This window comes from Pristis pectinata, chromosome 16 (genome assembly GCF_009764475.1).
Source record: "Pristis pectinata isolate sPriPec2 chromosome 16, sPriPec2.1.pri, whole genome shotgun sequence".
NCBI lineage: Eukaryota > Metazoa > Chordata > Chondrichthyes > Rhinopristiformes > Pristidae > Pristis > Pristis pectinata.
In genome coordinates, this window is record NC_067420.1 from 32,250,391 (window position 1) to 32,274,473 (window position 24,083).

At 37.6% G+C, this 24,083-nt stretch overlaps 1 protein-coding gene across 7 annotated transcripts in view; it reads right to left on the minus strand.

Moving 5' to 3' along the window:
• Nucleotides 1–1,692: 1,692 nt before the first annotated feature.
• The window catches only part of slco4a1 (solute carrier organic anion transporter family, member 4A1), a 135,954-nt gene continuing 113,563 nt past the window's right edge, over nucleotides 1,693–24,083 (minus strand). For 6 of the 7 annotated variants that reach the window (XM_052031569.1, XM_052031571.1, XM_052031570.1 and 3 more), the window contains 8 exons: nucleotides 20,871–20,982; nucleotides 17,975–18,129; nucleotides 15,592–15,787; nucleotides 14,877–15,042; nucleotides 11,472–11,644; nucleotides 9,164–9,228; nucleotides 7,971–8,119; nucleotides 1,693–7,668 (listed from right to left, as the gene is read on the minus strand). In XM_052031569.1, the coding sequence (XP_051887529.1) occupies nucleotides 7,522–7,668; nucleotides 7,971–8,119; nucleotides 9,164–9,228; nucleotides 11,472–11,644; nucleotides 14,877–15,042; nucleotides 15,592–15,787; nucleotides 17,975–18,129; nucleotides 20,871–20,982 (1,163 nt within the window). In that variant the 3' untranslated portion in view covers nucleotides 1,693–7,521. The remainder of the gene's footprint in view (nucleotides 7,669–7,970; nucleotides 8,120–9,163; nucleotides 9,229–11,471; nucleotides 11,645–14,876; nucleotides 15,043–15,591; nucleotides 15,788–17,974; nucleotides 18,130–20,870; nucleotides 20,983–24,083) is intronic. The other variant, XR_007957607.1, reaches the window with a different exon arrangement.

Consider the following 24,083-nt stretch of genomic DNA (forward strand, 5'->3'; position numbering starts at 1 on the left):
AACTATGTCCATTTCTGGACACTGTGCTATAGAGAAGGTGCAGAAGAGTTTTAATGAAATGATTACAAGGATGAAGGACTTTAGTTATGTGGACTGACAGGAGAAGCTGGGGTTGCTTCCTTGAAACAGAGGAGGTTGTGAGGGGATATGATAGAGTTATTTAAAATCGTGTACAAGACAGAGTAGGTAGAGGGTAACAGTTCTCATTGGCAAAAGGGTCATGAACTAGGGAAAGTGATTAGCAAAAGAACTAACAGTGAAGCAAAGAACGGAGACACAAGAGATTCTGCAGATGCCGGAATCTGCAGCAACACACACAAAGTGCTGGGGGAATTCAGCAGGTCGGTCAGCATCTATGGAGGGAAATAAACAGTTGACGTTTCGGGTCAAGACCCTTCATCAGGACTGGAAAGGAAGAAGGCATAAGCCAGAATAAGGAAACAAAGATAAACTCCTTCACATGGTGATTAGTCATGATCTGGAAGCCACTGCCAGGGATAAAAGTAGAGGCAGGTTCACTTTTTAGCATTCAAAAGGGAGCTGGATAAGTGAAAAGTTATTTTCTGGGCCATGGGGAGAATGTGTTAGAGTGGGTCAAGCTGGATTTCTTTTACATAGAGCTGCTACACAGTTGATGGGGCAAATCCCCTCTTTCCGTACTCTCACCATTCTGTGGTAATTAAAGCTGTTATATAATTAAAGGTCCTTTTTCCAATTTTCAATGAACATAAGAAATCGGTGTAGGCCCTGGTACCTGTTCTGCCATTCAGTAACATTATGATTGATGTGCTCAACACTTTCCTGCCCATTTCTCATAATCGTCAATTTGCAATCTCAATAAAATTTCTAGATTATACAACATCAACATGCATAACTCTGATACTCTGACATCTTTCAATTGATAATCTCTTTAGAATTGTGGATGACTTCCAAATTTGCAAGGAGGATGAAAATGTTAATGTATTGAAGAAAAAAACTGTAATGGTACGTCAAAGATCTCTTCTGGGAAAATCTAGAATTAAAATAATCTTAGAATGGGTCGAGGAAACTACCTGCCCTTGGTAAATCACAGAATCAGATGGATCAGTAATGATTGGTAGAAACAATTCCACCAGATTTTTTTTTAAATAGTGTTAAAAACAGAACACCATCAGGCAACATCTGTGGTGGAACAAACAGAGTTAATGTTTCTTCAGTGGATGAAAGATCACAGGCCTGAAATACAACTATATTTCTCTCTCCACAGGTGACTCTTGGCCAGCTGATTTTTCCAGCATTTTGTGTTATTTATTTTGGGTTTCCAGAATCTACAGTATCTTGTTTTTGTTCCCCTAGACTTACTGCAATTGGATTTCAGTGATTTTAGTTGACAACTGGCATACCTGAGCAGAGCTAACAAAAGAATGGTTCAAATTGAGCAAGCAGGTTGCATCTGTCTTGATATTTCTGCAAGCCAATCATTAGTCTAGTCACGCAATCACACACACCAGAGGCTGTTGAAATATCTGCGGTGGCACTTGTCTCCATTGTGTTTTGGCAACTCAATTATATTACACAAGACAGGAAAACGCAAAAGAGTGCAACTTAATGAGAGGAACAAATCACAAATTCATTTCAACCATTTTTTAACCTATTGAATTAGAGACGACTAAATTTGAATAATTTTTATTTAAACATTTTTGTGCAGAAAATTATACATTGATTGACAGTTACAAAAATCTTGCAAGTCTATCCATTCCAATTTAAACATTTCCAATTAAAGAAAAGGATGTGAAAACACACAACCCTTATTAGGCAGGTTAAAAGACTTTCCAACAGGTGACCACATAATCAATGCACAGGAAATTGTCCACAATTCTGTTTCAACATGGTATCAAAACTTTCCCAGTGAAAATACATAGACAATTGTATAACAAATTTACAAAATACTTCTGACTATCCAGATTCACATATACATCAGGATGTACAAATATTCTTTTATTTTTCTTCAATAACATTAAGTGTGCTGTTGCATCTATTGTGTAAAAACACTTAACTACTGACACCTGCACATCTTGCTGTAAAGTTAATTGTGCTACATTGCTGTCATATTTTTGTGGCAAAGAACAAATGGTCACAGTGCAATGGGGCTACAAGCAACAAGTTGCTGTAAAATTCAGTAGTGCATGAGGCCGCAGTCATTTTGTGCTGCTGAACAGGTCCTGCAAAATCAGCTCTTGCATGCTTTATCAATTGAATGAAATCCGGTAAATCCAGACCAAATTTTGGGGTTAAGGGGGTTGATGTGGATGGAAACTTGCGATCAAGGTCCACTCCAACCCTGTTACTTTGATGATGTTGCGGGGTTGGAGAGAGGTGAGCTGGGATTGGTGGTCAGGTCACAATTAGGGTTAGGGGTGAAGTGGTATTGATGTCAGGTATTAGGTTGGGGGAACAGTGGGTGAGCTTGGCAAGCTTGGGGAGGGGGTGAGGCCAGATAAGCAAATAATAAGAAAGGTATATAATAAAGTGTTATAACCAACTTTTCCATGGGCATTAAGATTATTATACGAGCCTCATATAGACAGTTGGCTGTAATTTGTCTATCACCATCAGTTTGGTCAACAATAAAACATTTCAAATTTATTCAGCATTTATAGCAATCAACTCAGTTTAATGGTTGAAGAGATTATACTGACTTTAGTGTGAATATTAATTCAGCAGGATAACACAATTCATTCTGCATTAATTCTAAATATAATTTATGCCATGAAATAAATATGATATGCTAAATATATTCAGCAATTCCAAATTGTATTGCAATAATTCTTAAAATATCTCTTTGCACAGACCATTTTGTTTCCATACTCTGCATTAAGAATTTTTTCAAAACAAAATACCAACTCATAAGAAATAACCTAATTTTAAAAAAATAAACAGAAAATGCTTTCAGCAAATATAAACATTAATATTAATTTGTCTTAATAATCATTTTAAATAGATATGGCATAGGTTAATACATAGGTGGTCCCCCACACAACCTTTTTAGTGTGCTTTTTTGAGGAACAAAGTCTTTGAGCTGTCTTTTTGATAAGCTGCACTAATATGAAATAAAGTTTGCAACTTTGCAGCAGCAATATATACTACAATAAACAAGGTAATAGGATGTATTGCTTTGTAAACTTACTAAAATAGCTCAATGTTGTACGTGACAGCTGTATGCATTTATAGCATACATAAAAGAAGTAATATAACTTCATGTTTTTCTACCATATATTACCATACTGAGATTAACTGCAATTGTAATAGCAATGGGTAATCTCAGATCATTGAATTTATTTCCTACCACCTATTCTTGGTTTATTGTGACTGGCTGTGAATCAGATTAGAGCCACCACAAGAGCTCTATATGCGTACTAGCTTCTGATTCTTAAATTTTATATAATTCGCGTGAATGTTCAGGACTTTGGTTTTGGTCAAAACATCTCATCTCATGGAAGTTTATGAAGTTATGAAGTATCCAAAAGGTTGAAGACCCCTGAGCACTTTTAAACTTTGTCACCACATTGTGCAATTTACATTTAATAATTTAAAATTACAATTAAATTGCTCAGTAATCCAAATGGAAAATGGAACTTAATCAAAAAAATTCAAATATTTCAGTAACAGAACAGGTTTCATATATAGTTATCAAAATCAAGGACAGAAATCTGGCCACTCCAGAGAAGTTTAGGTGGTTTAATTACAGATTCAGGCAGTGAAGTGTGCAGCCTGGAATCATATTAATGTTTCCGTGAAAACTGCAATGCTTCATCCTTACAAAAACAATTTTCCTGATTAAAAAAAAAGCTCTTCTACCTCCTCTAGGGCCCTGTTCAAAAATGCTGTCTTAACAATTTGTCCTTCAGCATAACCAGCTTTGTGGTTTCAGTGGATTGTCAAACTGATCACCTGATCTTCTGTTAAACATACTTGTCCATGGTTGGTGCTAACTCCCAATTTAGCAGGCTTTGTTGAATGAAGGTTGTATTTTCTTTCAGTCAGATTGCTGCTACTAAAGGAACTCCTAAAGGCATATCAGACTTGTCCAAATACTTAAGGAGACATTAATTGGAAAGTACATCCCTGGAGCCACCAGATTTAGCAAATTAGGTTTTAAACACACCTGATTCAAATAAGATCTGTGAGCCTTGGATTTCTTAAGTATATCAGAACCACATCTCTAGCTCCTCACTAGCAAATTAGAAACTGTACACAGTGAAATATATAAATATCAATGGGACCAAATGAAGGTGGTCAGGAGTGTTTGAGTATTTACATCAAATTTACATGGCTGAATGGTTCATACAGCAACATAAGAAACAGGAGCAGGAGTAAATGTACAGGATCTTTGAGTTTGCTTTGTTATTTAGTAAAGTAAAAGCTGATCTTCCATCTTAACTCCACTGTTTTTTTGTTATCACAACATCTATTGAATCTCTATGAATCCAAAGTTCTATTTCTGCCTTAAAACATACCCAAAAACTTTGCAGTCACAGCCCTCTGGGATTGAGAATTCCAAAAACGTGTAACCCCTTGAGTGAGGAAATTTCTTATCCGCTCTGTTACAAACAATTCAGTTCTTTTCTGATGCTGTGACCCTAAATTAGACATTTTCACAATTGGAGGAAATGCTTTCAAGCTGTTATCCTGTCAACCTGATTAAGAATTATATAACGTTTCTCATTCTCCCAAACTCTAGGGAAATTAGATGAGTTAAGTAGTATGAGATTAAACAATCAACCTCAGAGGATTTTTCTATTTCATGGAATCTACAATAAATCAAAGCAATGGAACTGCCTATCAATCTCAGCATGGATTTTGTTTTGAAAATTCAATGTCTTTTGGAATATTAAACAATCCTGACATTAAAATTATTATAACTAATTGCAGATGATAAACTTTAACCCTGCATTGGTAAAAACAGTGCCTTTTAAAAGTAAAATAGAAAAACATAGCAACTACTTATCCTGAAATATCTAATTATAGTAACTATATTGTGTAACTTTGATTAAATGATAAGTTACACCTTAAAGATTAATGGCAGATTAATAATCAATTCCTTATTATAAATGTAATATATAAAATGTTACATCATGGCATACAACCATGCCAATTGCAACATCTGTTTCCATTATCTTAGCAGAGACTGTTGTCTAGAAATAGGACTTCATCCTCTGTGGTTGGTACTGACACTCACGCAGACAGCATTAAAAAAAGTAAAATTATGGGAAAATATTTAAAGGAATCTTATGGCACTTTGGACACTGCTTCCTCTGCTGAAACAGGAATTGTGCAGTTCCTGCCAAGGATTGCTGACACAATTAGGCTGCCACATCTTCCCCGTGCTCATTGCTGGGAAGGCACTCAGTTCTCAAAGGACTGCTCCCCATGCCAGCGACAGAGCAACTGCGGAAAAGGTTGCAGGTAAAATCCTTTGCATGACCACCACCCCTAAAGTGATCCAATGCCCTGATCTAGTCCCATGTTCCAAGCTCCTGCAGGGCACAGGCTGATTAGTCTGGCAGGTCACTGAGATGCACAGCATGGACATGATGTAATTATTGAGGGAACATAGAGTGACACCTTTGCATGTATTCTGCAATGACAAATGAGGCTAACAGCAGCTAGGAGTTAAACACTGATGCCACAAAGGGAAATCCATGAATTCATGCATCTTTGCCGAACTGCTGCAGATTTTGCTCCTTGATATTTTTGTGACTAATAAACAAAAGTCGTAGATTGCACCTTTATGCTGATAATCACAGGAATGGCAGCTGTGTGTGCAATGAGGTCTGTAGGGGTGTGGCTGACACCAGGTGAAGGTTAGCCATATAAAGGTTATGCATCTTCTATACACTTTTGTTTTTAAAAAAAGGAACAATTAATAATAAATAATGCACAAGACACTGAATCTCTTACTTTACTTCCATCCTGATATACTTTGTCAACTCCCCAACTCCCAAACCCCCACCGACACCCCCAATAATGTACGTTCCAGTTCATGAGATTCTGGAACAAACAGTCAACATCTAGTGCATGACTGACGTTTCTCTTCACAATAAAGATCTTATGTGATCTCAGGGTGTTCCTCTAGTACACTGCTCTCATAACCATTAATACAGAAGCTACACTGTTACTTTCATGCCCATCATCTCCACCACAACCTCCAATTCTGGTCACTTTCAGCAACTTGGGCTTACAATTAGTCAAGAAGAAAATGAGAAAAGGATTGCACTTTATAGATAGCGCAGGCTTCCCATCTCATTTTGCTAGAATCTCATTTTAAAGTTTTGAATGGATGTAATATTTGAGCTTTTCTTGAGGACGTTGTATTACTAATTGCCAGATTATGATCAACCAACATTTAGCAGGATTTCTGATCTTTTAGCAACTGTATTTATTTGCTCAAAGCTTAATTACTGATTATGACAGGGGAGGAGGACATTTGGCCCATCTAGACCATGCTGGCTTCCAACAGAGCCATCTCATCTGTCTCATTCCACCTCTTCTCATTTTTCTGTAGTTTATTTTCTCTCACATGCCATTAACTTCCCTTTGATTATTTTTGCCTCCTGCCTACATTAAGAGATAATTTACTGTAGCCAATTAATCTACCAGCACATCTTTGGGATTTGGAAGGAAACCATTTCACCTGGCAAAAACCCACATGGAGAAAATGCAAACTCCCCATAGCCAGCACTCAAGATCAGAATCAAATCTGGGTCCTTCAAGCTGTGAGGAAGCCATTCTAATTAATGTCATCCTATTTACATTCCTGGTGTTTAAATCGTGGTGCAATAGAAATGTTCTAAAACTAGGCAAACTATTCCATCTGTTGTGTATAGTCAAGTACAGTCAGTTGTTGGGGTCCTCGTGGGTGCACTACGCCAAGATTAGAGCAAAGACTCAAGTAATTGGGGTTTTGTAAAGAAAAGAAGATCTTAGTCTTAATGTCTTGTATCAAAATTGTTAAAATGTACATGTAATATAGCTATTCAGTCATTTACAATTAAGTACACGATTCAGAATTTATCCAAATTAGAAAGGGCTTTGTAGAGAAGTAAACAGCTGAAATAAATGATATTACAACTATACAGATATCCAACAAAGCCTGAAGCACAGTTATATTGTTTAAAGTTGTGAACATCATCCCACCATCATCCCTCCTGAGGACTTCAGACCTGTCAAGAGCAATGACTAACATTTATGATGAAGACTTCCTGTATGCAAGTACAATGTTTGCAGGTAAACGGCACTACTTATTCACCTTAAAGAGGTTCTATTTTTATTGTACACTTGGACTCTTTGCACCTATATGATTTATGAAATTTGCAGTGTTAAAAGTTTGTAAAAAGTCCCAACTTCAACAAAGTGAAAAATGAAAAAGCTGAAAAGTCTTTTTTTAAATGTGGGTACTTAGATGAGTGTGGTGGATGACTTCGAATAATGCAGAATGGCAAGAATACAATTTTCATTGAATACAGTTTAAGTGCAAGTTAATTATAAAGTCATTACTGTTTTTATTGTATTTTGTGAAATACCCTTGTCTGAATCAGAGTCTCCATTATCCATGTTTGAACTACTGGGTGTAGAAGCTGGTGGCTTGTACAGAAAAAAGGCCAGGAGAAAAAATATCGTCCCTGCTGCCTAAAAAGGAAGAAGCAAAATAACTCTGGTTAATTTACTCACAAAAGACCAACTCTGGTGTTACTTTGGCTACATATAAACATGCAAGCATCTATGATAACTTTTTATAAATTAGAGAAGTTAATACAGATCCATTTTCTGTTGCCTTCATTTCTACTTACTACCTGACTCGAGTTATGCATTAAGTCTTCATAAGAGCTGTTTAATCCTCCACCTATGTACTCCTCACATGTTAGAATTAGCAAAGCAGCAATGTGAATTATTTCCCTATCTATTTAACTATAATTATTCTCATATATTACCTTATAAGTTATTCCAGCAATCAGGAGATATTTACTCATGGCTGAATTTTGGTAGATATAACAGGAGCCTCTCTCAGTGCACTGATCCTGCCACAACAGGCAAGAGATGTCAATAACTGAGCCAAACGCAATTGGGCCTGGGATTCCTCCTGTTGAAATTCACGCAGAGGCGGATAAACAAGAAATCAGGCATACATAATTTATAGAATTTTAGCTTTTGATATTATATGACAATGTTACGATATTAAATTTTCATTTTGCCATCAGTACTCACATTAACTACAAAATATGGCTAAGTTACTATACAAGCTGATTATTATCAAGTAAACAAGGTAGAAATTACTATTCTTGATACTGTTAATTAATTAATACAAACAATGAAATCATATCACAGGTACATTTAGTAATACAAATTTATCAGTTGACAAAATCCGACACATTTATTCCGGCTGGTTATTCTGATTTATAATTGACACCACTCTTGATTCAAATGCAGATATTTTAAGAAGAATGGAAAAAAAGTGCTGGAAGTTAATTAATTAACAACAAATTACAGTTGTGCATCAGAGCACAAGTGATCCTTGTCTAGTGGGGGGAAAAGTTATTCTGGGGACTTTTGATTATAACCAAAGATTATAATAACTGATTAAAATTGAAGAAATGAATAGTTATTATTTTAATAATGAAAACAGAAAATGCTGGAAACATTCAGCAGGTCAGGCAGCATCTGTGCAAAGAGAAACACAGTTAATGTTTCAGGTCCAAATCCCATCATCAGAACTGAGAAAGATGAAGGGTCTTGGACCTGAAAAGTTAACCCTGCTTCTCTTTCCACAGATTCTGCCTGACTTGCTGACCATTTCCAACATTTTCTGTTTTTATTTCAGATTTCCTGCATCTGCAGTTTTTCTTTGCTTTTTTTTCAACTATTTCTTTAGTTAAGCTTGTACGTTCATTAAGATGCGACTAACATTCATATTATATTTAAAATATTTATAAAATACATTAACAAATCAAAATAAACAGTATTTAAGGCTTTTGTCAAATATTCAATTATAAACGTATAACCAGTGTACTATTTCAATGATTAGACAGTCTTTTGCTTACATTTTAGTTCTGTTGGAATAACATCATATGAACATAACAGAAAAACACTCAACAAATATAATTAAAAGCTGTTAAGGTACCCTTACCTAAAGTACGAACTAAGATCCATTGAATACCAAGTGCAAATGATCGCTGACTATCAGGGACACACCTATTCAATTAAAAAAATTCCAATTTAGATAGAAATATTACAGAACCTTTTAAGCTAACTATTCAGATTCATTAGCAAATATTGATAAGCTCACTGACCCATTTAGAAACAACACTAACTAGTAGGCAATAAATTTTGTTTTGTTATTCAAAAAGAAATAACAAATTAATTGTGAACACAAAAGTTACAATATTCATTTTGGGATTGTCTTCTGCAGTTATATTTCAAATACATCTTTATTAATTAAGGTCCTTTTTATATATGAATGAAATGCTGATAGCTAATATTTTTCTATATGCATGCCTTTGTTGTACTCTGTCATCCTTCTAGACTTGCCATTGGCAAGTGACATTGAAATTTACCATTTCTGGGTGTAATAAACACATTAGCATCTTTTTTGAGCCATTCATGCAATTTAAAGCTTATTTCAATATTGGGTCACAGAATGGTTACAGCATGGAAAGAAGTTATTTGGCTTATCACTTCCATATGTGCCCTAAGTACATACAATACAGTTAGTTCCACTCTCCTACTCTCTTCCACAGTCCAGTTCAAAAAACTACTTTCACTACCACTGTTTCTAATACCACCTCTATTGATTTTGTACTTGTGCTGCTGCAGCCTTTTTGATTCCATTGGGTTCCGTCTTGACAACAAGCTTATTAATATAGCAACTAATCATACACCTTCTGAAGTCCACATATACCACATTAATCATATTTTCCTCAGTGACTTTCCCTTTTATTTCATCAAAAACAAACGTTCATTAGATATGATTTGCCTTTAACCCACCTATGCTGGTTTTCACTATTCAATCCTCTTGTCCAAGTGAATGTTAATTGTGTTTCTGATTATTGTTTCAGAACTTTCCTGACCTGAGGTTTAAATGAATGATTTGTTGCTACTGAGTTCATCTCTTCTCCCTTTTTTGAACAAGAGTGTAACATTTGCTACTTTCCAGTCCTCAGGTACCACCTCTGATGTTTGGAACATTATGGCCATGGCTTCTGTTATTCCCTTCCCTGCTTCCCTCATCAACCTTATATGTATCCCATCTGGACCAGGTGATTTTCACTACTTTAAATGCAGAAAGTCTTCTCCATACCTCCTCTTTATCAGTTTACAGCAAATGCAAAATCTCAGCTACATCTTGCTTTGATGAGATGCCAGCATCATTTTCTTTCTTGGTAAAGACTGATGTAAAGTATTCATTTCATTCCCCAGTCTTGCCCTCTGCCTCCATGATTAGATTTTCCATTTCTGATCAGTCCCTCCTCTTACAATCCTTTTCTTGTTTATTTATCTTTCATTTGTTTTTGGATGTCTTTATGCGCTAGCACATATGTCTAGTGCTCTCTATTTGCTCCTCTTTTGTTTTTTTTAAATTTCTCCTCTGACCTTGCTGTTATCAGCCTGGTTTTCACTGCGTTAACAGCCTGCTACCTACCATATGCTTTTCTTTTTTGCTCTAGTATACTCTACTTTTTGTTATCCAGGGAGCAACGGCTTAAATGACCTTTCTCCTTCATGGGAATTGTACCTGGACTGTAAATGAAACATTCCACTCTAATGACCACCAGTTGTTCAATTTCAGATCTGCCTGACAAGCTTCGATTTCAATATAATAGCCCCTCTGAAATTCACTCCATTGACTTCAATGGTACTCAGAGGGAGACTGCCATGTCTATATTTCATAATTAGCACTACAGGCAGGAGATGAATTTCTATGCAGCCATATCCAGCCAATGTCTGAGGGAAGAATAAAAAAAAATTCAAAAATAAACATCTTGTTATCTGCAACTGGGTGGCAAATCTTGTTTGAGACATGTATTTAAACATTATTGTTGCTTGCCAATTCATCTCATCACATCTTGTTTAAATTGAGTGGATCAAAGCCATCAGAAAATGTGCCCCTCTGAATGGTTAGCAGTCAACACCCAATTAAAGGTTAATAACACTAATCCTGTCCTATATACATTGGAGTTTGTCACAAGTGCAATGGGGTTTTCCCCTACCTTCAGCTCAAGATTTTAACATTTGTAAACCTGCACCTTATTTACAGTTTAACGGAACAGCTTATTAGGCAGAACCAAATTTCTCCTATCACTTTTGTTAACCAAATTTCTAACAATGACAATAATTAGATTAAGATTTTGGAAGATTTCCATTAGGACAAAGAAATAATCTGCATCATTGCAATTTGTGATAAGAAGATGGCAGAACTGGCTACCACTCACACATACCTGAGAGTTGCTGTTAGTGCGGGAATGCTGCTCAAGAACGTGAATAAAATTACAAGAAAAAAGAAAGACATGAATAGTGGCATGTGTGTGCAGGAAGAATTGCATTTTCCGGATTCGGCATAACTGAGCCCAGTTGGATGATTCTCCATTACACAGAGGCAGTTGTGGAAAATCTGGTAATGAAGGAAAGTAAATGAAAAATATTAACAATCTCAAAACATGGTGTCATTCAACTAAATGACTGCCTGGTTTGAAATGAAATTACAATGAAACTGCATGGCCACAATTAAGATTTAAGATTCCTTTATTAGTCACATGTACATTGAAACACACAGTGAAATGCATCTTTGAGTAGAATGTTCTGGGGGCAGCCCGCAAGTGTTGCCACGCTTCCAGCACCAACATAACATGCCCACAACTTCCTAACCCATACGTCTTTGGAATGTGGGAGGAAACCAGAGCACCCGGAGGAGACCCACGCAGACACAGGGAGACAGCGGCCGGAATTGAACCCGGGTCGCTGGTGCTGTAATAGTGTTACGCTAACCGCTACACTACCGTGCCTGCATTACATTGTACATCTACATTGTATTACATTGTACATCTTAATCCACCGTTTGACACACCTTTTTTCAGGAGACCCAATAATAATATTTAACTAACTATTAATTGCAGATGCCATCATACCACATTGGTTAAGTCACAAAAGGCAGTGCCATAAGAAAATGATATTTCATGTATACTACAGTGGGTGTGTTTAGAGTAACCAAGGCAGAGGCAGGATGTGCAGTTCTCCTTTCTGTGGGTCTGTGCTTCCCTTTAACTCCCCAGACCACTCCCTCCTACACTCCTGGGACCTCTCTCTCCCACGAATCTCCCAGGCTACCTGGATTTCTCTCTCGCGAACCTCCCAGGCTACCTGGATTTCTCTCCTACAGCGTTACACAGCATGGAAACAGGCCCTTCAGCCCAACTCATCTATGCCGACCAAGTTGACTAATCCCATTTGCTTGTGCTTGGCCCATATCCCTCTAAACCTTTTCTATCCCCGCAACTGTCCAAATGCCTTTTAAATGCCGTGATTGTACCTGCCTCTATTACTTCCTCTGGAAGCTCATTCCACACACTGTGTGGAAAACTTGCCCTTCAGGTCCCTTTTAAATCTTCCCTCTCTCACTCTAAACCCATGCTCTCTAGTTTTGGACTCCCACTACCCTGCGGAGAAGCCTTTGGCTATTCACCTTGTCTATGCTCCTCATAACTTTATAAACCTCAATAAGGTCACCCCTCAGCCTCCTCTGCTCCAGGGGAAAAAAGTCCCAGCCTATCCGCCCTCTCTTTTTAACCTAAGCCTTCCAGTCTGGTAACATCCTTATGAATCTTTTCTGCACCCTCTCCATCTTAATGACATCCTTCCTACAGCAGGGTGACCACAACAGAACACAGTACTCCAAATGTGGCCTAACCTATGTCTTGTACAGCTGTAACGTGACATCCCAACTCCTGTACTCAATATTCCTACCGATGAAGGCAAGTGACTTGTTATCTACATTCCTTGAGTCCCACAATACTTGCCATATCTGTTCTGACGATTCATTTTTTTTAAACATCCCATGACCCAACTGAAGGTTGCAAACCCCATTACAAAAACCACTGCCTTAATCTACTTTGTCTGGAACTGGATATACTTCCTGTTAATACTTTCTGCAAATCAATGCTATCTTATTCCAACACTTGGCAGCTTACAATCTATTCAGCATATGTTCATTCCTTATGGCTGAATAACCCCAGCAACAGATTACACATTTTGATAAAAATGCAGTAACACGGACATTTAAATTATCACAGCCTTGTTCACTGACAGGGATTGATGCGTGGATTTGGGTACCCTCCATCAACTTTGCAGATGGCTTCTAGTACTGAGTGGTTTTGAGGAAAAACAATGAAACTGAGATATTATTGATAAACTAACTTAGGAAGCATAACTTCAGATCAAATAAATATTTTTCAAAGGAATACTGTCAAAGATAATTCTGGGTTCTAAAGAAAATTATCTTCTTTGCAAAATTCCAAAATTTGGAATGGTTTCCCAGCGTGAGCAATGGAAGGAAAGACTTTAGATTCATCCTTATTCCAAATAGACTGTGCGATTGGAAAATAAGTTTTGATATTATGGGGGAAAAATGGGATTAGATGGTTCAGTTGCACTCAGTTATGTTTATAATATATTGGCTCACTAAGCTTTTTACCCCCAGATTCATGAAACATATTTAAAGACAGTGAAAATCACAAATATTTCATAAAAGGCAGTGCTATAAGAAAATGATACTTCATGTATATTTCAGTATTACATATTATTTTACATTCCATTCATATTCATCTTGATATATAAAACAATGTAAAACATTAGAATGGGTTTTAACATTTTATTTTAGTCCTAAGAGGTCAATAGTTTTTCTTCTGAATACTTGTCATCAGTGCTACTTAGTTTTTTCTCCTGCTTTGTGTGAGATATATTGGGAATGGAAATAATATTCTGATGCCGAGTGCATTTTGCTTGGGATTAAAAATAAAAACAGATGAGCAAAGAGTTCTCAAACTTTGTCCTGGTAAATTTTCTCCCCCTATTCAGACCAGTAGAGGCAATTGTTGGGACAATAATACCATGTTTATAAGGAGGAATTGAACAGAAATGACTCATGCCACTTCTTGAAAGAAGTGTAGCTCTTTCAACCAATTGAGCCTCTCTGCAATTCAGTTTGAACATCGGTGATCATCTCAGTTCCACTCCTTACTCTTTCATCTGCAATTTAAGTCGTTTCATTTATAACTTTTCCCAATTACACCCTCAAACATTAACCGTTTCTCTCTCCACAAATGTTTCCTGACTTCCTAAGCATTTCCAACATATTCTGTTTATTTTTCAAATTTAGCTGAGAATAACATTCATTAAACCTATAAGTCACATGCACTTTAACAATTATAAGTTGCACTGGCGAATAAGCTGTTCCGTCTTTCGGGGACTTCAGTTATAGGAAACCACCTTTCCTGGGTTTAAGATACTCTATTCTCCACAAGCTTTTAGGTCACTGATTTAAAGAGTTCAGAAACAATTATTCCATTAATCCTGTACTACGTTATGTTTTGCAATTTCATGGCTTTGTGTTTAGTAAAATATGAACATAAATCAAAAAATGTTAAATTCTACCAAGCCTAATTTTATTAGATGTACACATTTACCAGTTGCATAAATATAGAAATTTTCCCCATTTTAGCATCTTCCAAAAATACCCGGAAGGTCAACTTATACACTGTTTGTCTTGGGTACATACAACTTGAAAGCATTTGTAGCCCCTTCCAAGTTTGTCTGCTGATAAAAATGCAAATTATGATTTTAAAAATTACCTTTCTGCCATTTGATGACAACGTTGAATTGAATTCTGTGCATCCAGCATGACAAGGTGAGTAGTACATTAAACGATCTGCTCCGCAAACTGGATTATACAATTCCATTAAACAGTTACACTCAGCATTGCAACTTGCAGTCATGTTGATTGCACCATCATAAAAACTGTTGAATAAACATGTCTCTATGTCACTTAGCAACATTTTTAGTTTATCACATCACTAAGGTACTAAACAAGTGACTTATTCACACATCTTCCATGTTCAATCTTTAGAAATTGTTTTATTGCATTTCTTTAATTTCATATGGAGGACAACATAATAATCATATTACAACTATTCCACAAATGTTATCCTGTAAATGATAAAGCAAAAAAAGCTACAACAGGTTCTCCTACTCAACCACAGAAGACTGCCAGTTGCTATTCATCAGTTAAATTACTGGGCAGCTTATCATTATATTAAAGATATAATGGAAAATATGTGGAGTGTGTATAAGAAATAAAGCCAATGGTGGATGAAGCAGAGAACAAAAGTCAATAATAAGGAAATTCTGATGGATTAATACTATTAATCAAACGCTAAGATGAAGGCAATGTGCTTCATGGACCTTGTCACACATTGATTATAATAGTTAACTTATTAATAATAACTAAGATATGCTTATTACAGTTGCAGCATAAATTAAATTTGAAAATTAACTTGATGCTCATACCTGCGATTGAAAGTTGAAGTGATCCCAGCCACAGGCATGTTAGGGCAGTGAATGGAGACAATGAAAATAGCTAACAGGCTGATGAATGTGCAAATTATGCACAACTTGATAATTCCTGCACAACGGAGTTTTAATTTATTCACGATAAATCCACCGAGGAATGTACCACCTCCACCAGCTGGGACCACGATGTAGCCTGAAATTGTGGAAAGAAGTTTGTGCATTCAGCAAGTAATAAAAAGAATTTGAGAAACATCTTTTGCAATATAATGAAATACTTTGCAGCGAATTTGAAGTGCAATTTGTGTGCCAAGCTATCACAAACATCAAGGTGAGATTGACTAGATAGTCACTACTTTTAGTGAAGCTTGTTTTCCCTTGTAGTACCTCAATGTACTGATGTGATGAAATGATCTATATGGGTGGCATGCAAAACAAAGTTTTTCACTGTACCTTGGTACACGTGACAATAGTAAACTGATTTAGCTTGTTAGCAGGTAAACATTCATCTGAACACCAAGGGAACTCCCCTGTTCTTTCTCAAATAGCAGGATGGAATCTTGCACATCCAAGAAAGGAAACAGGCTTTGTTTAATATCTCATTGGATGAGGCAGCACTTCTTCAGGAGTACCAGGCTAGATTTTTTGCATTCAACTCTTTGTAGTAGGCTAGGAACCTACAACTCTTTTGAATCAGAGGAGACAGCGTGCTTTCCTCCTGGCATTTGGCCATTGTGTCATTGACACCTAGAATAATACTCATTGTTGATAAAATAAAAATGATTAAATATTTATTACAGTTTCAGCTTTGTATACATACATTTTGGTCAAACAGTCCTGAGCACCTGATAGCAAAGCAGGTTTATTACCCAAGTATAAAACTAGACTTTGCTCTTTGAATTAACCTCTATGCCCATAAATTAGGACACTTACTGGGCATTTCACTTTCATGCCTATGTCATCATTAATAGTACAAATCGGTTTTGGACTTGTAGAAGAATGCTACCAAATTAAACTGAGTTAATCCAGTTTAATTTAGTAGAGTTTTCCTACAAATTTTCTGAACTGAGTTAATCCAGTTCAGAAAATACAGGAAATTTTAAAATTGAGGCACTACTCAACTTGGAGAAAATGCATATCGTGAAGTAGGAACGGTGCAATTTAGGGCTTGGGCAGCATTGTTTAGGATGAGTTCAAAACTGTGAACAGTAGAACTTGGAAGACGGGGCAGGGATGTGCTAGAATAGTTAGGTCTTGAAGCAACAAAGACAAGGATAACTGTTTCTGAAGATGAGGCAGGGGCAGTGTTGTGCAGAAACAGATCATCTTAGTGGTGATAAGGATCTATGGTATGATTCTCACCTGGGGAATTATATTTCACATTAAAGTTTTGAAGAATCTGATTCAGTGTAATAGAGTTGCCAGGAAAAGGGATGGAATGAGTGGTCAGAAAATGGAGTTTGTGATGTAGTCTAATGACAGCAGTATTGGCCTTCCCAATACTAAATTGGATGGATATTCTGCCTTATCCAGTACTGAATGTCAGACAAGCAACATAAGAGGAGGGATTAAGGGTTAGTGTTGGCTGTGACAGTGTAGATGTCATGTTTTCAGATGATGTCACTGAGATGCATTGCATGGATGAGAAACAGAAATGGAGCAAGGATAAGATCTTGTGGGACATCACAGAAGGCCATTAGTGACCCTGATAACAAGTGTTGTTTCAGTACTGAGACAGAAACCTGACTGGAGGGGTTCTGGGAAAAACGGGAACAAATTTGAAAAGCTCCAACACGGACAACGAATTGAAACAGTGGGAAGCTGGAAATTGGTCTGTAATTGCAAGGGCAGTGAGCTGCAGTTATTTGAGGAGAGGGACAAATGCTGGCAGATTTGTATGAGAAATGGACAGTATGTAAGGGGAGAAAACCATGAACAATATCTGCTAAACTGGAGGCTGGAGTACAGTCATATCCCCCAACAGCGGAGTAAATTAGATCCTTACCTTTATAAAAGGATATGCAGTAGAAATTCATCCTCAGTTGCATGTCCTAAATGCACAATAATAGCATATGCAGATTGTATGTTATTTCAGAAATTTTGGAAGCAAAACCCAACATGTACATTTGACTATATAGCATGTTTAGCACTTGCAACTAAGGATGAATTTCTACCAGTCTTTGTTGGCTGGTGTATGGTTAATCCTTCTTATGATTTTCACTTGCCATTAATTAAGTGGCTTACTTTGAAACCCATTCTCACTCAGAAACCATTGTCAAAGGGAATAAAACAAGAACTCCTAAACTCTGCCTGCACTAGAATCCATGAATAAATTTCATGCAATGTGAGGCTGTCAATTCGGCTCACATCATTGCCTTCTTACCAAAAAGGGTTGCACCTTGAGAGGCACTCAGACCAAACTGGGATTCAAGGAACTTGGGTCCAAACGTAGACATGCCAGCTATCAGAGTCGCCTCAGTTGCTCCTGACAGACAGAGAAAGATGAAAGTTGGATTCCTCAGCAACAGCAATGCTGACCTGTGATTAAAAAAAGATTGGTCATGCAAGTGGGTTTTAAGGTGTATAAACAGCTTGACAGTCAAATTCCCTCATGAAGCCTTTTCATTGTCTTCTTCCATTCACTGTAATGTACGTGGTGGTGGTGCAGTGGTTACCTTACTAAACTACTAACAATTCAGAGACCAGAGTTCAATTCACTCCACAGCAACTGTGAAATTCCCATCTTAGATCTCTCAATCTCCCTCCCTATCCTGCTTCAAGACCCACTGTAAACTCTCCCTTTCAGTAAGGTGTTAGTTTCCCCCTTTTGGCTTAGCATCAATTGTCCAATTGCTTTCCAATGAACTCCTCTGGAATCTTTCTGTGGTAAAGAGACTATATTTAATTAAATTGTTCCTGCTCTCAATTCCCGCCGCTGTCTGTAAGGAGTTTGTACGTTCTCCCCGTGTCTGCGTGGGTTTCCTCCGGGTGCTCCGGTTTCCTCCCACATTCCAAAGACGTACGGGTTAGGAAGTTGTGGGTATGCTATGTTGGTGCCGGAAGAGTGGCGACACTTGCGGGCTGCCCCCAGCACGTTCTCAGTAAGGCAAAAAGACGCATTTCACTGTGTGTTTCGATGTACATGTGACTAATAAATAAATATCTGTATCTGTACATAATGCTAAGCATTCTTTGCTCTCTTACATATTGGTTGGAATCAGATCACATCGACAAACAAAATCTGGTTGTCTAGAAAGATGTTTCCAAGACAATCCACGGTAAGCACGCACAGATGCACGGTATTGCCTCAAGGAATTATATGTGTTGATTTTGAAAAGCAGCTGAAGTGGAATCGACTGTGACTGCTGGTGGCGAACTCATCTGTCACATACCCAGATAGGACTCATCTCCCGATACCATGAGCTTTTTGACACATTCTGAATTACAGAAGAAATTTATTAAATTACAAGATTATAATGATTTGCGCCAGGGAATGCATGCTGATTTGCCATTTCCTAGTTCTGCAGCAAAAGGGGCCCAAGCCGTGGGATAAAGATCAGGACATGCATATCGTGTGTGTGGTGGGACATACACACAGGGTGGGGAAGGAGGTCATTATTGACTCCTGGGGGTGAAGCTCAAGCTTGGATGGGAAGATCAGATTAGTAATCAATGGAAGGGCAAGAGTCAGGGTGGAGAGAGGAGAGGTGTTGGTCAAGGTCTGTTTGCAACTTAGATGACTCACTGTCTTTAGCAGTGTGGTCTAGGTCGCAACTGCCTTCAGGATGGGAAATATTCTTCCTCAGATTCCTTCTAACTCTCATATACCTTATCTTAAACCTATGCCCTCTGATCTTAGACACCTCCGCCATAGGGAAAAGTTTCTTACAATTTATCCTATCTATGAATCTCATAACGTTGTATGCCTCTATCAGGTTCCCCCTCACCTCCTCTGTTCCAAGGAAAACAAACCCAGCCTGTCCAGTCTCTCCTCATAATGAAACGTTCCATCTCAGGCAACATCTTGGTCAATCTCCTCTGTACCCTCCCTTCTGAAAATGTGGTGACCAGAACTGCACACAGTATTCTAGACTGTAGCCTAACTAAGGTTTTAAAAGGTTGTACCTAGACCTTCCTGCTTCGATACTCTATGCACCAAGCATCCCGAATGACTTCTTCACCACCCTTTCCACCTGTGCTGCCACCTTCAGGGTTCTTTGGATTTGTACACCAATATCCCTTTGTTTCTCAATACTCTCTTGGCCCTACAAATCATAGTAAATTCCTACACTTATTAGACTCCTTAAAATGCATTACCTCACACTTATTGGGATTAAACTGCATCTGCCATTGGTTTGCCCTGCTTACCAGCTGATCAATATCATTCTACAGCTTCAGACTACCTTCCTCACTGTCAACAACACCGCCAATTTTGTGTCAAGTGCAAACATATTAATCATAACTCCTATATTCACTTTGAAGTCATTAATGTGCATAACAGGCAGAAAGCCTCACGCACATTGCAAAACCCTATTTTTGTATGGACAGATGGTCACACCACCTGTGTGTGATGAAAATCATAGATATATTGTCCAGGCACGTAGTGCAGACAAAGATAACCCAGAAGAAAAATTGTGGACTCCACAATCCACATGATAAATCCCTAGTTTTCTTTTGGGAGTTTTTTTTATATAGAAATTCAATTGAGTACTGCTTCTCGTGCAGATTTTCCACTCACTCCCACCCACCAACTAACTCCCAAAACTGTGTCTAAGTTAAAAATTAAGGAGCAAAAAGAAATCAGTTAAGCTTTGGCCTTTTTCTCCCCCGTTAGGAGAGTTGGTGGTAGTATTGAATTGCTCTGTGCATTTTAAACAATTCTTGAAAGCATTCCCAATCAGTAACAATCTGACTGATTAAACAATTTGATGGTCTGTATACATTTAAAAACTAACCACAAGATTATACATGAAAAGACATGACTTTTTTTTAGGACATGTGGCTCTCGTGCTTTTTGGCAAGGAAGAAGATTAAGGGGAAAAATGTAATCAAGGCTCTTTTACAGGTTCCAGCCTCAGTAATATAGTGGCAACCATGCAATTTATCAAATAACTGCTGATAGTGGCCACTTATAACGTGGAATCATCTCCAGGTGTATGATTTAGAATTTGCCGAGTGAGCAGAATCTTTGCAAAAAGGATCTACACTTTAGTAAACAGGGTATGGCATGATGCAGGTAACAAGCAATTAAACAAAGTCATTTCCACATTGCACTTTACCTGGGCAAGTCTCTTAATGTCTTCCCAAAATCTGGTTCCAGTGCAGTCTGCTGGCTCCCATCCTTCAGTTGATGAGCTTCCGAGACCCTCATTGCCATATACCGTTGGGACTCTAATTTACAGAAAAGCTGCTTAGCTGTGGACTCCACAAGACAATATACTACTACTTATCAATTATGAACCTCAGTGCCAAACACTAAGAATGCATGTACGCAAATCTTTTAAGTATATTTAAGTTATTATTTTTTAACTACTTGTTAGAATTATGTATTTTGTTATCGAATAGCAATACACGGAAGAAAAAATGTAATATTAGAACTTACACCACAAGCACAAGCTATAATTTTGTAATGATCCCTTCACTGGTTTCCTTATGTTGGGTTGGTTTTGCCTGTGCAATAACTGTGATGAAGGCTAAAAGTTATCTCACAACACAGAAACACATGGAAGTTAATTGATCTTCAATGTTTACTCCTTTTTTCTCTCCTAAAAACTACCTGACCTGAGTATTTCTGGCTTTTTATGTCCTTATTGAATCAGAACAATAGTTGTTTCACATTGGAGATGCAATTAACTGGGGTAGTTGTTTAACACTGGAGATGCAATTAACTAGCAAACTAATGTTTCCATTTTGAAACAAGACAGTGTATAGGGTTATTGGCTTAAGCACCACTCCTGACGAGTTCTGGCAAGTGGAGATGAGTCTTGGTGTCGCCAATTAAAGGGTTAACATATTTAATGGCTTTGCCTCACTCTGCAATCCTGGTGATAAGAGTAAAGCTTTTGCCCATGAACACTTATTTGACTTCCACAGGGTGGCAGTAGAGTGCAGATATCCAGATGCTTGTCTGGGTAATGGGTGATCCACATTAAGAAGAGTTTATGTGGAAAAATTCAGGTCACAATATGTTGGATGCAAAACACAAAATCAAAGAGATCATTGGGCACGAAAAAGGAAGGATGAAGATTTAAAGCAGGATATTAAAATTTAACAGTATGCCTCATCATTGCCAAACAATGGTTTGCTGCAGGCAGTCCCAAAGCAATGGTTCATTGCAAGTTATTTGTTCTGTAAAGCTAAATATTTTACCTTCCTAATAGTTTTAGGTGTTGTATATTATTACTGAGATGAGTACAGTGGCTTGGGATCTCATACCACGGATTTGGTGTTGTGACAATTTATTGCATCCGAAGAATGTAAATTGGATACCAAAGCTGAAGCTGACTCCAAAATAAAACAAAATTAGATACCTTCCTTGGAGAGTCTCACTGAACTACAGTTCAGACATAGATTGCCTAATGCTGGATACATGCTGCATTTTTAACTGTAATATCAGCGCAAAGGAAGGGGGCAACTTCCACAGTGCATTTTTGGTGTTTGGTGCACAGCCAGTACTAATACCAATGAGGCAACACTTCCGAGTCCAGGAAATCAGCAAGTCAAGAATGAGCTGTGAGATCTATGGGTATCTGATAAAGGAAACTGATGAAAGAAACTGCTGATTCTCAACTACTTTCCAAATGCCAGTTGTTTGATAATCATCGTTTCCCTAATCACTGGGTCTATCTCGAGTTAACTGCAAACTCCACAACACAGAAACCAGTTTCTGGATTACAGCTCAGTTTGCATAAGGTAGAAACTATGGGTTAACCAAAATATATAAGTCCATTTGGTTCTCCTTATGGCATTAAGAAAATTCACCATACATAGACAAAGAGGGGAAAAGGGTAACAACTTCGTAGGCCAAGTGTGACAGGTGAAAGACTCACAACCACTGACTCTCACAAACTAGGTTCATGGTTTCACTGATTACAAGCAGCAACAACAACATTTCTTCAGGCAGAGAGAGAGCTGAAAACAGTTGCAACACTGCTGCTCACTTCTGGAAAGTTTTAGCAACCAAAATCAAGAGTATTCTGGGACAGAGATCTCAGCATAGGCTTCCTGCTCAATTCACAGTGGCGTAAGGTAAAATGTGGTCTAAACAAAGATGGGCAAATCAGTGTAGAGGGAAAGAAAATCCAACTGTAAATGACTTGCAATTGTTTTTAGTCTATTTTGTTATGACAAGAAAATTGGAACATTTAAATTCAGTCATATTAAGATTATCAGAGAGATATCTTTGCAACATCATCTGCAGATCAACATAATTATCTACAAAATTATCTTGAATGTACTCAATGTGTGGTGTCATCAAGGCCCTATACAAGTGAAATAAGACTGAAGTCTAGAATCACAGTCCTCATTTCAGTCCTAAGCCTTCTTCTGACATTTGTCTCCTATTTCTTGATGCCCAAATGGGGAAAACATCCCTTAAGAACTTTATATGTTTCTCTAAAGTCACTTCTCGTTCCTCAAAAGCTCGGGAATGAAGACTTTGTTGGCTGAACCTCGTTTAGCTGCACAATTCCAGCCCTCCGTCTCAGGAATCAGCTGCGTGAACTTTTGCTGCATTCCATCCATGGCAGACATATCATTCCTTAGCTAAGGAACTCCAAAATCACAGGCACGGCCAAAGCTGGTGACGGAATGCAGTTATCAGCTTTAACGTCCTTGTCCGATCGTTTTAAGGACAAGGTACAGGAAGGTTACTGGTGTCCTTAAACTTTATTCCTATTAGAAATCCATGACTTTAGAATTTGAGTAAAGTGTGAAAAAAGGGGGGGGGAGGTGAAAAGACATGAAAATATAGTAGATTTTAAGGAAAATACTCCAGATTCAGCCTAACCAAAGCCCTATAGTAATTCCAGCAACATTGCTTTACTCTTATACTTCAATCCCTTTAATAATAAAGGCAAAAATTGTCCAGCAGATAGAAAATCTGGGCAATCCATAACCAAAAAAGTGCATATTCAAGTTTTCAGCACAGATATGATGACACCTTGTGGTCAAGATGTTTTACTGTACAAGTGTTTTAAACTTGTTTACTTCAAACAGACACAAATGATTGGAGACAGCAGACTTCAAATGCTGGAATCTGGAGCAAAAAATAAATTGTTGGAAGAACTCAGCGGGTCAAGCAGCATCTACGGAGACAAAGGAACAGCCTACGTTCTGGGTTGAGACTTGGCATCAGGTTTATTTTTTTATGCCAGACAGAAATGATTGTTGAGCATATTTCATCCAGCTGAGTTGTCAAAGCAAAAGGCTACACCAACACTCAGAAACATGTTCAGCATAATGTATTTGTAAATGAAACAAATACTGAAGAG